This window comes from Apostichopus japonicus, chromosome 16, assembly GCF_037975245.1.
Source record: "Apostichopus japonicus isolate 1M-3 chromosome 16, ASM3797524v1, whole genome shotgun sequence".
Classification (NCBI taxonomy): domain Eukaryota; kingdom Metazoa; phylum Echinodermata; class Holothuroidea; order Aspidochirotida; family Stichopodidae; genus Apostichopus; species Apostichopus japonicus.
In genome coordinates this window covers 38,355,736-38,370,238 of record NC_092576.1, presented here as the reverse complement: position 1 = coordinate 38,370,238, position 14,503 = coordinate 38,355,736, and the positions used below count along the sequence as shown (strand labels likewise).

At 34.3% G+C, this 14,503-nt stretch overlaps 1 protein-coding gene across 33 annotated transcripts in view; it reads right to left on the bottom strand.

Annotated features, from left to right (window-relative positions):
• LOC139982324 (uncharacterized) overlaps window positions 1-12,676 on the bottom strand; it is a 41,891-nt gene extending 29,215 nt beyond the window's left edge. For 2 of the 33 annotated variants that reach the window (XM_071995040.1, XM_071995041.1), the window contains exons 1-12: window positions 12,249-12,326; window positions 10,671-10,737; window positions 9,551-9,617; window positions 8,399-8,629; window positions 7,487-7,641; window positions 6,596-6,662; window positions 5,607-5,673; window positions 4,632-4,698; window positions 4,007-4,073; window positions 3,030-3,096; window positions 1,199-1,265; window positions 215-281 (exon numbers count right to left, since the gene is read on the bottom strand). In XM_071995040.1, coding sequence (XP_071851141.1) covers window positions 4,028-4,073; window positions 4,632-4,698; window positions 5,607-5,673; window positions 6,596-6,662; window positions 7,487-7,638 — 399 coding nt within the window. In that variant the 5' untranslated portion in view covers window positions 7,639-7,641; window positions 8,399-8,629; window positions 9,551-9,617; window positions 10,671-10,737; window positions 12,249-12,326 and the 3' untranslated portion in view covers window positions 215-281; window positions 1,199-1,265; window positions 3,030-3,096; window positions 4,007-4,027. The other 31 variants (XR_011798110.1, XR_011798106.1, XR_011798107.1 and 28 more) reach the window with 31 other exon arrangements.
• Between the last annotated feature and the right edge of the window lie 1,827 nt (window positions 12,677-14,503).

Sequence of the window (14,503 nt, the reverse complement as noted above, 5' to 3'; positions counted from 1 at the left end):
ATACATGGCTTGATTGTGCTTGAACCTAAGTTCAATTGATTCACTTAAAAGACTATTGGCCCCAGAGACTGGAAAATGAGATATTAATGTTGAAGGTTAAGGCTGATTCAGATCGGGTAACTTACACAATGAAAATCATAACTGAAGCAGTCATTAAGGTTCTAATCTGTTTATTACACAATTAACTTCGAGTCATTGCCCTCAGTTAACCTACCAGTGATATTAACGTCAATCTTTAAGAAAAGGAATGGTTGGAACACTTCAAGAGCCCTTTCCATTGCCTGTTGAAAAAGCATATATAAAGTCAATAACTACATTGACTTGATACAGCTGGTTAATGGAAAATAGAATCACACGCTTTATTATACTGTAATATTTAATAATTGATATTAATCTGCAATATAGAATAAATAGGTTATATTGTCAACATTATACAAACCTGTGTACAATGAAGAAGGTACATTAAGAAATGTGGAGTTACTACGCCATATTTGACAGCACTAGAAAATCTATAATATTTAGGAAAATGTACAGGTTCTATATTCTACACAATCCAAACATGTGTGTACTTTAGCAACAGTTGCAGTGGGTATTTTTGAGACAAAAACCTAAGATTAATTGTGCTTTAACCTATATCATGTTCTGCAGTTCCTGGTAATAACTGAATGTAAGAACTGGATTAATTTCTAAAAGTACAAAATAGAGTGCACAGTAAGCATTGTCCACACAATCTGAAATTGTATAAGAGTACAATATTAGGAGCTCAAGTAAATACTAACATGGATTGATTGTGCTTGAACGTAAGGTCAATTATTCATTTGGACAAATATTGTCTTCAAAGACTGAAGGTGGAGTCATAGTGTTTAAAATTTTTTGTTCATGCCTATTTTGATTAGACCAGTTACAAGGTAAAGTACACATTAAGCATTATCCACACAATCTGAAACTGTACAAGAGTACAATGTTAGGAGTACAAGTGACTACAAACATGGCTTGATTGTGCTTGCACCTAAGTTCAATTGATTCACTTACAGGACTATTGGCCCCAGAGACTGGAAAATGAGATATTAATGTTGAAGGTTAAGGCTGATTCAGATCGGGTAACTTACAAAACGACAATCGTAACTGAAGCAGTCATTAATGTTCTAATATGTTTATAACACAATTAACTTAAAGTCATTGCCCTCTGTTAACCTACCAGTGATATTAACGTCCATCTTCAGGAAAAGGAATGGTTGGAAAACTTCAAGAGCCCTTTCCATTGCCTGTTGAAAAAGCATATATAAAGTCATTAACTACATTGCCTTGATACAGCTGGTTAATGGAAAATAGAATCACTTGCTTTAATATATTATAATATTTAATAATTGATATTAATCTGCAATATAGCATGAATAGGTTATATTGTCCACAATATCCAAACCTGTGTACAATGCAGAAAGTACAGTAAGAAACATGGACTTACTATGCCAAATTTGACTGCACTAGAAAATCTGTAATATTTATGAAAATGTACAGGTTCTATATTCTACACAATCCAAACATGGGTGCACTTTAGCAACAGTTGCAGTGGGTATTGTTGAGACAAAACTCTTAGATTAATTGTGCTTAAGCTATATCATGATCTGCAGTTATTGGCAATAGCTGAATGTAACAACTGGATTAATTTCTAAAAGTACAAAATAGAGTGCACAGTTAGCATTGTCCACCCAATCTGAAACTGTACATGAGAACAATGTTAGGAGCTCAAGTAAATACTAACATGGTTTCATTGTGCTTGAACTCTACTTCAATTGGTTCATTTGGACAAATATTGTAAGATTAATTGTGCTTTAACCTATACCATGATCTGCAGTTCCTGGCATTAGCTGAATGTAAGAACTGGATTAATTTATAACAGTACAAAATAGAGTGCACAGTAAGCATTGTCCACACAATCTGAAATTGTATAAGAGTACAATGTTAGGAGCGCAAGTTAATACTAACATGGCTTGAATGTGCTTGAACTTAAGTTCAATTGATTTATTTGGACGAATATTGTCTGCAAAGACTGAAAGAGGAGTCACAGTATTTAAATTGTTTCATTCATGCCTATTTTGATTAGTCCAGTAATTAGGTAAAATACACATTAAGCATTGTCCACACAATCTGAAACTGTACAAGAGTACAATGTTAGTGAGTACAAGTGACTACAAACAGGCTTGAGTGTGCTTGAACCTAAGTTCAATTGATTCGATTACAAAACTATCTTCAGAGACTGGAAAAGGAGATATCAATGTTTAAGGTTAAGGCTGTTTTCAGATCGGGTAACTTATACAACGTCAATCGTAACTGAAGCAGTCATTAATCTTCTAATCTGTTTATTACACAATTAACTTCAACTCATTGCCCTCAGTTAACCTACCAGTGATATTAACATCCATCTTTAGGAAAAGGAATGGTTGGAACACTTCAAGAGCCCTTTCCATTGCCTGTTAAAAAAGCATATATAAAGTCATTAACTACATTGCCTTGCTACAGCTGGTTGGTTAATGGAAAATAGAATCACCTGCTTTAATATATTATAATATTTAATAATTGATATTAATCTGCAATATAGAATGAATAGGTTATATTGATTGTGCTTGAACTTTACTTCAATTCATTCATTTGGACAAATATTGTCTGCAAAGACTGAAGGAGAAGTCACAGTGTTTAAATCGTTTCGTTCATGCTTATTTTGATTAGACCAGTTACAAGGTAAAGCACACATTAAGCATTGTCCACACAATCTGAAACTGTACAAGAGTACAATGTTAGGTGTACAAGTGATTACAAACAGGCTTGAGTGTGCTTGAACCTAAGTTCAATTGATTCACTTACAAAACGATTGTCCCCAGAGACTGGAAAAGGAGATATTAATGTTGAAGTTTAAGGCTGTTTTCAGATCGGGTAACTTACACAACATCAATCGTAACTGAAGCAGTCATCAATCTTCTAATCTGTTTATTGCACAATTAACTTCAAGTCATTGCCCTCAGTTAACCTACCAGTGATATTAACGTCCATCTTTAGGAAAAGGAATGGTTGGAACACTTCAAGAGCCCTTTCCATTGCCTGTTGAAAAAGCATACAAAGCCATTAACTACATTGCCTTGATACAGCTGGTGAATGGAAATAGAATCACATGCTTTATTATATTATAATATTTAATAATTGATATTCATCTGCAATATAGAATGAATAGGTTATATTGTCCACAATTTCCAAAACCTGTGTACAATGAAGAAGGTACTGTAAGAAATGTGGAGTTACTTTGCCATATTTGACTGCACTAGAAAAACTATAATATTTAGGAAAATGTACAGGTTCTATATTCTACACAATCCAAACATGGGTGCACTTTAGCAACAGTTGCAGTGGCTATTGTTGAGATAAAACCCTAAGATTAATTGTGCTTTAACCTATATCATGATCTGCAGTTCCTGGCAATAGCTGAATGAAAGAACTGGATTAATTTCTACAAGTACAACATAGCGTGTACAGTAAGCATTGTCCACACAATCTGAAATTGCATAAGAGTACAATGTTAGGAGCGCAAGTTAATACTAACATGGCTTGATTGTGCTTGAACTTAAGTTCAATTGATTTATTTGGACGAATATTGTCTGCAAAGACTGAAAGAGGAGTCACAGTATTTAAATTGTTTCATTCATGCCTATTTTGATTAGTCCAGTAATTAGGTAAAATACACATTAAGCATTGTCCACACAATCTGAAACTGTACAAGAGTACAATGTTAGTGAGTACAAGTGACTACAAACAGGCTTGAGTGTGCTTGAACCTAAGTTCAATTGATTCGATTACAAAACTATCTTCAGAGACTGGAAAAGGAGATATCAATGTTTAAGGTTAAGGCTGTTTCAGATCGGGTAACTTACACAACGACAATCGTAACTGAAGCAGTCATTAATCTAATCTGTTTACTACACAATTAACTTCAACTCATTGCCCTCAGTTAACCTACCAGTGATATTAACATCCATCTTCAGGAAAAGGAATGGTTGGAACACTTCAAGAGCCCTTTCCATTGCCTGTTAAAAAAGCATATATAAAGTCATTAACTACATTGCCTTGCTACAGCTGGTTGGTTAATGGAAAATAGAATCACTTGCTTTAATATATTATAATATTTAATAATTGATATTAATCTGCAATATAGAATGAATAGGTTATATTGATTGTGCTTGAACTTTACTTCAAATCATTCATTTGGACAAATATTGTCTGCAAAGACTGAAGGAGGAGTCACAGTATTTAAATTTTTTGGTTCATGCCTATTTTAATTAGCCCAGCTACAAGGTAAAATACACATTAAGCTTCATCCACACAATCTGAAACTGTACAAGAGTACAATGTTAGGAGTACAAGTGTTTGCAAACATGGCTTGAGTGTGCTTGAACCTAAGTACAATTGATTCACTTACAAATCGATTGTCCCCAGAGACTGGAAAATGAGATATTAATGTTGAAGGTTAAGGCTGTTTCAGATCGGGTAACTTACACAATGACAATCGTAACTGAAGCAATCATTAATCTTCTAATCTGTTTATTGCACAATTAACTTCAAGTCATTGCCCTCTGTGAACCTACCAGTAATATTCACGTCCATTTTTAGGCAAAGGAATGGTTGGAACACTTCCAGAACCCTTTCCATTGCCTGTTGAAAAAACATATATAAAATCATTAACTACATTGCCTTGATACAGCTGGTTAATGGAAAACAGAATCACATGCTTTATTATATTATAATATTAAATCATTGATATTCATCTGCAATATAGAATGAATAGGTAATATTGTCCAAAATATCCAAACCTGTGTACAATGAAGAAGGTACAGTAAGAAATTTGGAGTTACTATGCCAGATTTGACTGCACTAGAAAATCTATAATATTTAGGAAAATATACAGGTTCCATATTCTACACAATCCAAACACGCACTTTAGCAACAGTTGCAGTGGCTATTGTTGAGATAAAACCCTAAGATTAATTGTGCTTTAACCTATATCATGATCTGCAGTTCCTGGCAATGGCTGAATGAAAGAACTGGATTAATTTCTACAAGTACAACATAGCGTGCACAGTAAGCATTGTCCACACAATCTGAAATTGTATAAGAGTACAATGTTAGGAGCGCAAGTTAATACTAACATGGCTTGATTGTGCTTGAACTTAAGTTCAATTGATTTATTTGGACGAATATTGTCTGCAAAGACTGAAAGAGGAGTCACAGTATTTAAATTGTTTCGTTCATGCCTATTTTGATTAGGCCAGTAACTAGGTAAAATACACATTAAGCATTGTCCACACAATCTGAAACTGTACAAGAGTACAATGTTGGTGAGTACAAGTGACTACAAACAGGCTTGAGTGTGCTTGAACCTAAGTTCAATTGATTCGATTACAAAACTATCTTCAGAGACTGGAAAAGGAGATATCAATGTTTAAGGTTAAGGCTGTTTCAGATCGGGTAACTTACACAACGACAATCGTAACTGAAGCAGTCATTAATCTAATCTGTTTATTACACAATTAACTTCAAGTCATTGCCCTCAGTTAACCTACCAGTGATATTAACATCCATCTTCAGGAAAAGGAATGGTTGGAACACTTCAAGAGCCCTTTCCATTGCCTGTTGAAAAAGCATATATAAAGTCATTAACTACATTGCCTTGATACAGCTGGTTGGTTAATGGAAACTAGAATCACTTGCTTTAACATATTATAATATTTAATAATTGATATTAATCTGCAATATAGCATGAATAGGTTATATTGTCCACAATATCCAAACCTGTGTACAATGCAGAAGGTACAGTAAGAAACGTGGACTTACTATGCCAGATTTGACTGCACTAGAAAATCTATAATATTTAGGAAAATGTACAGGTTCTATATTCTACACAATCCAAACATCTGTGCACTTTAGCAACAGTTGCAGTGGGTATTGTTGAGACAAAACTCTTAGATTAATTGTGCTTAAGCTATATCATGATCTGCAGTTATTGGCAATAGCTGAATGTAACAACTGGATTAATTTCTAAAAGTACAAAATAGAGTGCACGGTTAGCATTGTCCACCCAATCTGAAACTGTACAAGAGAACAATGTTAGGAGCTCAAGTAAATACTAACATGGTTTGATTGTGCTTGAACTTAAGTTCAATTGGTTCATTTGGACAAATATTGTCTGCAAAGACTGAAAGAGGAGTCACAGTTTTTAAATTGTTTCGTTCATGCCTATTTTGTTTTTAGGCCAGTTACAAGGTAAAGTACACATTAAGCATTGTCAACACAATCTGAAACTGTACAACAGTATAATGTTAGGAGTACAAGTGACTTCAAACATGGCTTGATTGTGCTTGAATCTAAGTTCAATTGATTCACTTACAAAACTATTTTCCCAAGAGACTGGAAAATGAGATATTAATGTTTAAGGTTAAGACTGATTCAGATCAGGTAACTTACACAACGACAATTGAACTAAAGCAGTCATTAATCTTCTAATCTGTTTAATACACAATTAACTTCAAGTCATTGCCCTCAGTTAACCTACCAGTGATATTAACGTCAATCTCAAGGAAAAGGAATGGTTGGAACACTTCAGGAGCCCTTTCCATTGCCTGTTGAAAAGTATATAAAGTCATTAACTACATTGCTTTGATGCAGCTGATTAATGGAAAATAGAATCACCTTTTTTGTTATAATATGATATTTAATAATTGATATTAATCTACATTATAGAATGAATAGGTTATATTGTCCACAAGATCCAAACATGTGTACAATGAAGAAGGAACATGAAGAAATGTGGAGTTACTATGCCAGATTTGGGTGCACTAAAAATCTATAATATTTAGGAAAATGTACAGGTTCTATATTCTACACAATCCAAACATGTGTGTACTTTAGCAACAGTTGCAGTGGGTATTTTTGAGACAAAAACCTAAGATTAATTGTGCTTTAGCCTTTATCATGTTCTGCAGTTCCTGGCATTAACTGAATGTAAGAACTGGATTAATTTCTAAAAGAACAAAATAGAGTGCACAGTAAGCATTGTCCACACAATCTGAAATTGTACAAGAGTACAATGTTAGGAGCTCAAGTTAATACTAACATGGTTTGATTGTGCTTGAACTTTACTTCAATTGATTCATTTGGACAAATATTGTCTGCAAAGACTGAAGGAGAAGTCACAGTGTTTAAATTGTTTCATTCATGCCTATTTTGATGAGACCAGTTATAAGGTAAAGTACACATTAATCATTGTCCACACAATCTGAAACTGTACAAGAGTACAATGTTAGGAGTACAAGTGACTACAAACAGGCTTGAGTGTGCTTGAGCGTAATTTCAATTGATTCACTTACAAAACGATTGTCCCCAGAGACTGGAAAAGGAGATATTTATGTTGAAGGTTAAGGCTGATTCAGATCGGGTAACTTACACAACGACAATCGTAACTGAAGCAGTCTTTAATCTTCTAATCTGTTTATTACACATTAACTGCATGTCATTGCCCTCAGTTAACCTACCAGTGATATTAACGTCCATCTTCAGGAAAAGAAATGGTTGGAACACTTCAAGAGCCCTTTCCATTGCCTGTTGAAAAAGCATATAAAGTCATTAACTACTTTGCCTTGATACAGCTGGTGAATGGAAAATAGAATCACCTTTTATTATTTTAATATGATATTTAATAATTGATATTAATCTGCAATTATAGAATGAATAGGTTATATTGTCCACAATATCCAAACTTGTGTAAAATGAAGAAGGTACAGTAAGAAATGTGGAGTTACTATGCCAGATTTGACTGCACTAGAAAATCTATAATATTTAGGAAAATGTACAGGTTCTATATTCTACACAATCCAAACATGTGTGCACTTTAGCAAAAGTTGCAGTGGGTATTGTTTGGACAAAAACCTAACATTAATTGTGCTTTAACCTATATCATGTTCTGCAGTTCCTGGCAATAACTGAATGTAAGAACTGGATTAATTTCTAAAAGTACAAAATAGAGTGAAGTGCACAGTAAGCATTGTCCACACAATCTGAAACTGTATAAGAGTACAATGTTAGGAGCTCAAGTAAATACTAACATGGTTTGATTGTGCTTGAACTTAAGTTCAATTGATTCATTTGGACAAATATTGTCTGCAAAGACTGAAAGAGGAGTCAAAGTGTTTAAGTTTTTTCGTTCATGCCTATTATGATTAGACTAGTTACAAGGTAAAGTACACATTAAGCATTGTCCACACAATCTGAAACTGTACAAGAGTACAATGTTAGGAGTACAAGTGACTACAAACATGGCCTGATTGTGCTTGAACCTAAGTTCAATTGATTCACTTACAAAACAATTGTCCCAGAGACTGGAAAAGGAGATATTAGTGTTGAAGGTTAAGGCTGATTCAGATCGGGTAACTCACACAATGACAATCGTAACTGAGCAGTCATTGATCTTCTAATCTGCTTATTACACAATTAACTTCAATTCATTGCCCTCAGTTAACCTACCAGTGATATTAACGTCCATCTTCAGGAAAAGAAATGGTTGGAACACTTCAAGAGCCCTTTCCATTGCCTGTTGAAAAAGCATATATAAAATCATTAACTACATTGCCTTGATACAGCTGGTAAATAGAAAATAGAATCACATGCTTTATTACATTATAATATTTAATAATTAATATTAATCTGCAATATAGAATGAATAGGTTATATTGTACACAATATCCAAACCTGTGTACAATGAAGAAGGTACATTAAGAAATGTGGAATTACTATGCCAGATTTGACTGCACTAGAAAATCTAAAATATTTAGGAAAATGTACAGGTTCTATATTCTACACAATCCAAACAAGTGCGCACTTTAGCAACAATTGCAGTGGGTATTGTTCAGAAAAAACTCTATAAGATTATTTACGCTTTAACCTATACAGTATCATATTCTGCACTTCTGGCAATAACTGAATGTAAGAACTGGATTAATTTCTAAAAGTACAAAATAGAGTGCACGGTAAGCATTGTCCACACAGTCTGAAACTGTATAAGAGTACAATGTTAGGAGCTCAAGTAAATACTAACATGGTTTGATTGTGCTTGAACTTAAGTTCAATTGATTCATTTGGACAAATATTGACTGCAAAGACTGAAAGAGGAGTCACAGTATTTTTTTTTTTGTTCATGCCTATTATGATTAGACTAGTTACAAGGTAAAGTACACATTAAGCATTATCCACACAATCTGAAACTGTACAAGAGTACAATGTTAGGAGTACAAGTGACTACAAACATGTCTTGATTGTGCTTGAATCTAAGTTCAATTGATTCACTTACAAAACTATTTTCCCCAGAGACTGGAAAATGAGATATTAATGTTTAAGGTTAAGACTGATTCAGATCGGGTAACTTACACAACGACAATTGAACTAAAGCAGTCATTAATCTTCTAATCTGTTTAATACACAATTAACTTAAAGTCATTGCCCTCAGTTAACCTACCAGTGATATTAACGTCCATCTCAAGGAAAAGGAATGGTTGGAGCACTTCAAGAGCCCTTTCCATTGCCTGTTGAAAAAGAATATATAAAGTCATTAACTACATTGCCTTGATACAGCTGGTTAATGGAAAATAGAATCACCTTTTTTATTATAATATGATATTTAATAATTGATATTAATCTGCGATATAGAATGAATAGGTTATATTGTCCACAATATCCAAACCTTTGTAAAATGAAGAAGGTACAGTAAGAAATGTGGAGTTACAATGCCAGATTTGACTGCACTAGAAAATCTATAATATTTAGGAAAATGTACAGGTTCTATATTCTACAAAATCCAAACAAGTGTGCACTTTAGCAAAAGTTGCAGTGGGTATTGTTTGGACAAAAACCTAAGATTAATTGTGCTTTAACCTATATCATGTTCTGCAGTTCCTGGCAATAACTGAATGTAACAACTGGATTAATTTCTAAAAGTACAAAATAGAGTGAAGTGCACAGTAAGCATTGTCCACACAATCTGAAACTGTATAAGAGTACAATGTTAGGAGTACAAGTGACTACATACATGGCTTGATTGTGCTTGAACCTAAGTTCAATTGATTCACTTACAAGACTATTGTAAGCATTGTCCACACAACCTGAAATTGTATAAGAGTACAATGTTAGGAGCTCAAGTAAATACTAACATGGTTTGATTGTGCTTGAACTTAAGTTCAATTGATTCATTTGGACAAATATTGTCTGCAAAGACTGAAAGAGGAGTCACAGTATTTAAATTTTTTCGTTCATGCCTATTATGATTAGACTAGTTACAAGGTAAAGTACACATTAAGCATTGTCCACACAATCTGAAACTGTACAAGAGTACAATGTTAAGAGTACAGTACAAGTGACTACAAACATGGCCTGATTGTGCTTGAACCTAAGTTCAATTGATTCACTTACAAAACAATTGTCCCAGAGACTGGAAAAGGAGATACAGTATTAGTGTTGAAGGTTAAGGCTGATTCAGATCGGGTAACTCACACAATGACAACCGTAACTGAAGCAGTCATTGATCTTCTAATCTGTTTATTACACAATTAACTTCAATTCATTGCCCTCATTTAACCTACCAGTGATATTAACGTCCATCTTCAGGAAAAGAAATGGTTGGAACACTTCAAGAGCCCTTTCCATTGCCTGTTGAAAAAGCATATATAAAGTCATTAACTACATTGCCTTGATACAGCTGGTTAATGGAAAATAGAATCACCTTTTTTTATTATAATATGATATTTAATAATTGATATTCATCTGCAATATAGAATGAATAGGTTATATTGTCCACAATATCCAAACATGTGTAAAATGAAGAAGGTATACACAGTAAGAAATGTGGAGTTACTATGCCAGATTTGACAGCACTTGAAAATCTATAATATTTAGGAAAATGTACAGGTTCTATATTCTACGCAATTCAAACATGTGTGTACTTTAGCAACAGTTGCAGTGGGTATATTTGAGACAAAATCCTAAGATTAATTGTGCTTTAACCTATATCATGTTCTGCAGTTCCTGGCAATAACTGAATGTAACTGGATTAATTTCTAAAAGTAGAAAATAGAGTGCACAGTAAGCATTAAGCATTGTCCACACAATCTGAAACTGCACAAGAGTACAATGTTAGGAGTACAAGTCAAGAGTGCTACGAACATGGCTTGAAATTAAGTTCAATTGATTCACTCACAAAACTATTGTCCCTAGAGACTGGAAAAGGAGATATTAACAGTGTAGGATTTATACAGTCATCTGGGACGGCTAGAAAATCAAAACCGTACAAGAGTAGCCTACCTTATCTGTTTTATTATCTATAGATGAACAGTTGTTGGTTTGGGCCTAGTAAGTCTGATAGGGTACAGCTAGTGGCCAAACTAATATGGAGTAGCCTATGCATGATTTTGCACCGCACCAAGACCATCATGAAAACTATGACAGCTTTCGGGCGTCTATTTGCCACTCTGAGAAGCTGTCCATGAATAATGACTAAGGGTAACCTAGGGCCGGGAGTAAGGATAGGCCCACTTAAAAAGATAGTAACATAATCTCAGTGAATGTTCAACATTTACCCAATTAGTAAACCTTTTTTTGGTTAAGGCTTGTTTGTGCATGTAGGCACAACAACATTAAGTCCTTGGGGCAAACAGTGCATTTATTAGCACATTGTTTACATGACACAGTCTATAGTCTACATTTATTAGGACTGTCATTCCTCAAACTAAAGTAAACAAAACGCATTCACATGAAAGGCTGCAGTGTTTCCTTTCGAAAGATAACTACCACTATAAGCTACGAAAACAACCAAACTGACAATATATTTTTTCTCGCCAGTATGCATGCATGTAGGCCTAACCTTTTTTAAGGTCAGCGTACCGTAATTTACAACTAGTGTAAGCCAACACTCCAACAGAGTAATTAAGTTAGCCGTAGTACAGCCTAATATTATCAATACTAGCCGATGTAACTACAGTGTAATTCATAGGCTCTACGTTATGAAAACTTCTCGCTTCTTTCGTAGGTCTCTATGCCAACTGCAGAATTAATTCCGGTACTCTTTTAGGACCGTACCTATAATAATATCCAGCATGAACTTCACGATAGTGTTATCCGACACCCTATCGTTAGAGTTATTCCATTTAAACAACTGTACTAACCTTGAATAAAGTTGAGTAAACTTCGGCCGTAGACTGTATTACGCAAAAGTGACGAGTAAGGTCATTGGCAAAATTGAAGGCGTCGGCTTTCTCATTCAGATACTGTAGCGATGGTGCTTGCTCACGCTCATTTAGATGTTAAGCTGCTGTACAAGATTATGTGGACCGGACTTTTGAGGGCGCTATGCGAATTTTGGAATGATTAAAATCACTTTCAACCGATTATGTGGACAAAAATAAAAGTTCGTAATTTCACTAGTAGCGTATGTTTTGTGGGGGGTAGAGCCTGTTTAGAGCAACTGCGTTACGTGGACATCGAATGTCCACATAATCGGTTGGTGTCCACATAGCGCGGTGGGATACTAACGAATGTCCACGTAATCCAGGTCGAGTGAGAGTATATATATATATATATATATATATATATATATATATATATATATATATGTATATGTATATGTATATGTATATGTATATATGTATGTATATATATATATATATATATATATATATATATATATATATGTATATATATATATACACACACATTGGTATTTTTGTTTACTTCAACGCATGATAGCTGGGACTTAGGTTTACCTCGGGGATAGGTTTACCTGACACCAGGTAAACCTAAGTCTAGGGTCTTCTTGTTCAATCAATTTCACTTCCTTTGAGGAATGATTATTTCGAGTTAAGAGAAAACCTCATAAACTTATCAATTCCGAACATATGTAATTTCACATCAACACTTGTATTATATACTACAGCACCATTTACGAAAGAAAGAGCGCAAATGCAACTAGACCCTTATCCATATGGTTTATGGGTTACGCCTCTTCCTCCGTTCTACTTCCGCAAAACAAAAATGAAAGAAGCTATCAGTAAACCATTGCGCACAGGTAAATCTATTCATAGAATGCCCTGTTTTTTAGCCTGGATATGCCACAAATGCAGAACAGCTTATGAATCCCCAGGACATTCCCTCTCGTTTTTAAATCCTTGATCCACCCTGTTTTAAATCCCTATTACTTTCCTTTTAATCATCCGTGTGTAATGAACTGCATTCAGCTGTCATTCTACGATTAACTGTGAATGTTAATTGAAGATCTGCTGGTAATGTTAAGTAAGGTATACTGATACACGATATAATTGGTGGTATATAAAAAAAAAGTACATTTGTATCAAGTGCACCTTACCTAACTCCTTCACTACAATCTTGTGATCATATAATTGTCCCCTGGGGGATATATATTTACACATTGTAATTACTTAAAATCTGTTCATTTTGTCAATAGGGACCCAAGTATTGACAAATAGGTATTGAAATGAGGTTTTAATTTTTATATTTTTTTTTATAATTAAGCTAATTAGATATGTAAATATGCAAATGAGGTTATGATACAAACAATGTACTTTTTTTGCCCATTTGAAATTATTTTGATGAAATTTGCTGGACTTTTGATAGTTTGATGAGTTCAAGACATGTTATTTCATAAGTAAAATATAATTTGATGTTTGAATGTGAGGAATATGACTGATTTTCCCCCCTCCAAACAAGCAAATGTATTCTGTAATACAATGGTAGCCACGCGTAACGGTAAGTCTATATACACCGATTGCGCTACATACACAATACATAGTACATACAGTGTGCAACTTATGCGGCTTACCGTATCAGAATTTCAGAATTTCATCGTCAGAATCTTCTTCTCCAACGGCTGGATGGTCAAATTGCCCATAAAAAGAAAGTCTAACGCCTCTAAGAAGTATTTAGCCATGATAATATGTGCTAAATAGTTACCGTTTCAATTACGTGAGTGATTGCATTGACCCTAACGACGCGAAGCATATCAACTGTGGCTGACCGAAATTCTATACCGTAGAAATGCTCGAGTTGAATTGCTAGGGATTACTCACAAAGTGGAGGCGCTATTGCTAAATGGTTTCTATGTAGCCCAGCGTTTCAGTGTGGCGCTTCTGGAGAGCTAAAAATCTACTCTGTAGGGTGAGGTATTCTGGAAAAATAATTCCGGAATATGTTCCCTGTTTTGGCCCTAATTTAGACCGAAAAATGTCATTTTTGACATATTTTCCCCAATTATAGAGCCATCTCTCTACATATGCCTGTGAGACTCCTGATTTGATTCCTTGTATGTATTAGATAGTTGTATAAGATAGGGTCAGTTGACTGACATTTTTCACTGTTCTCAAATTATTTTTGAAAAAAGGTCAAAAGGACCGGTTTTTTTAATGTA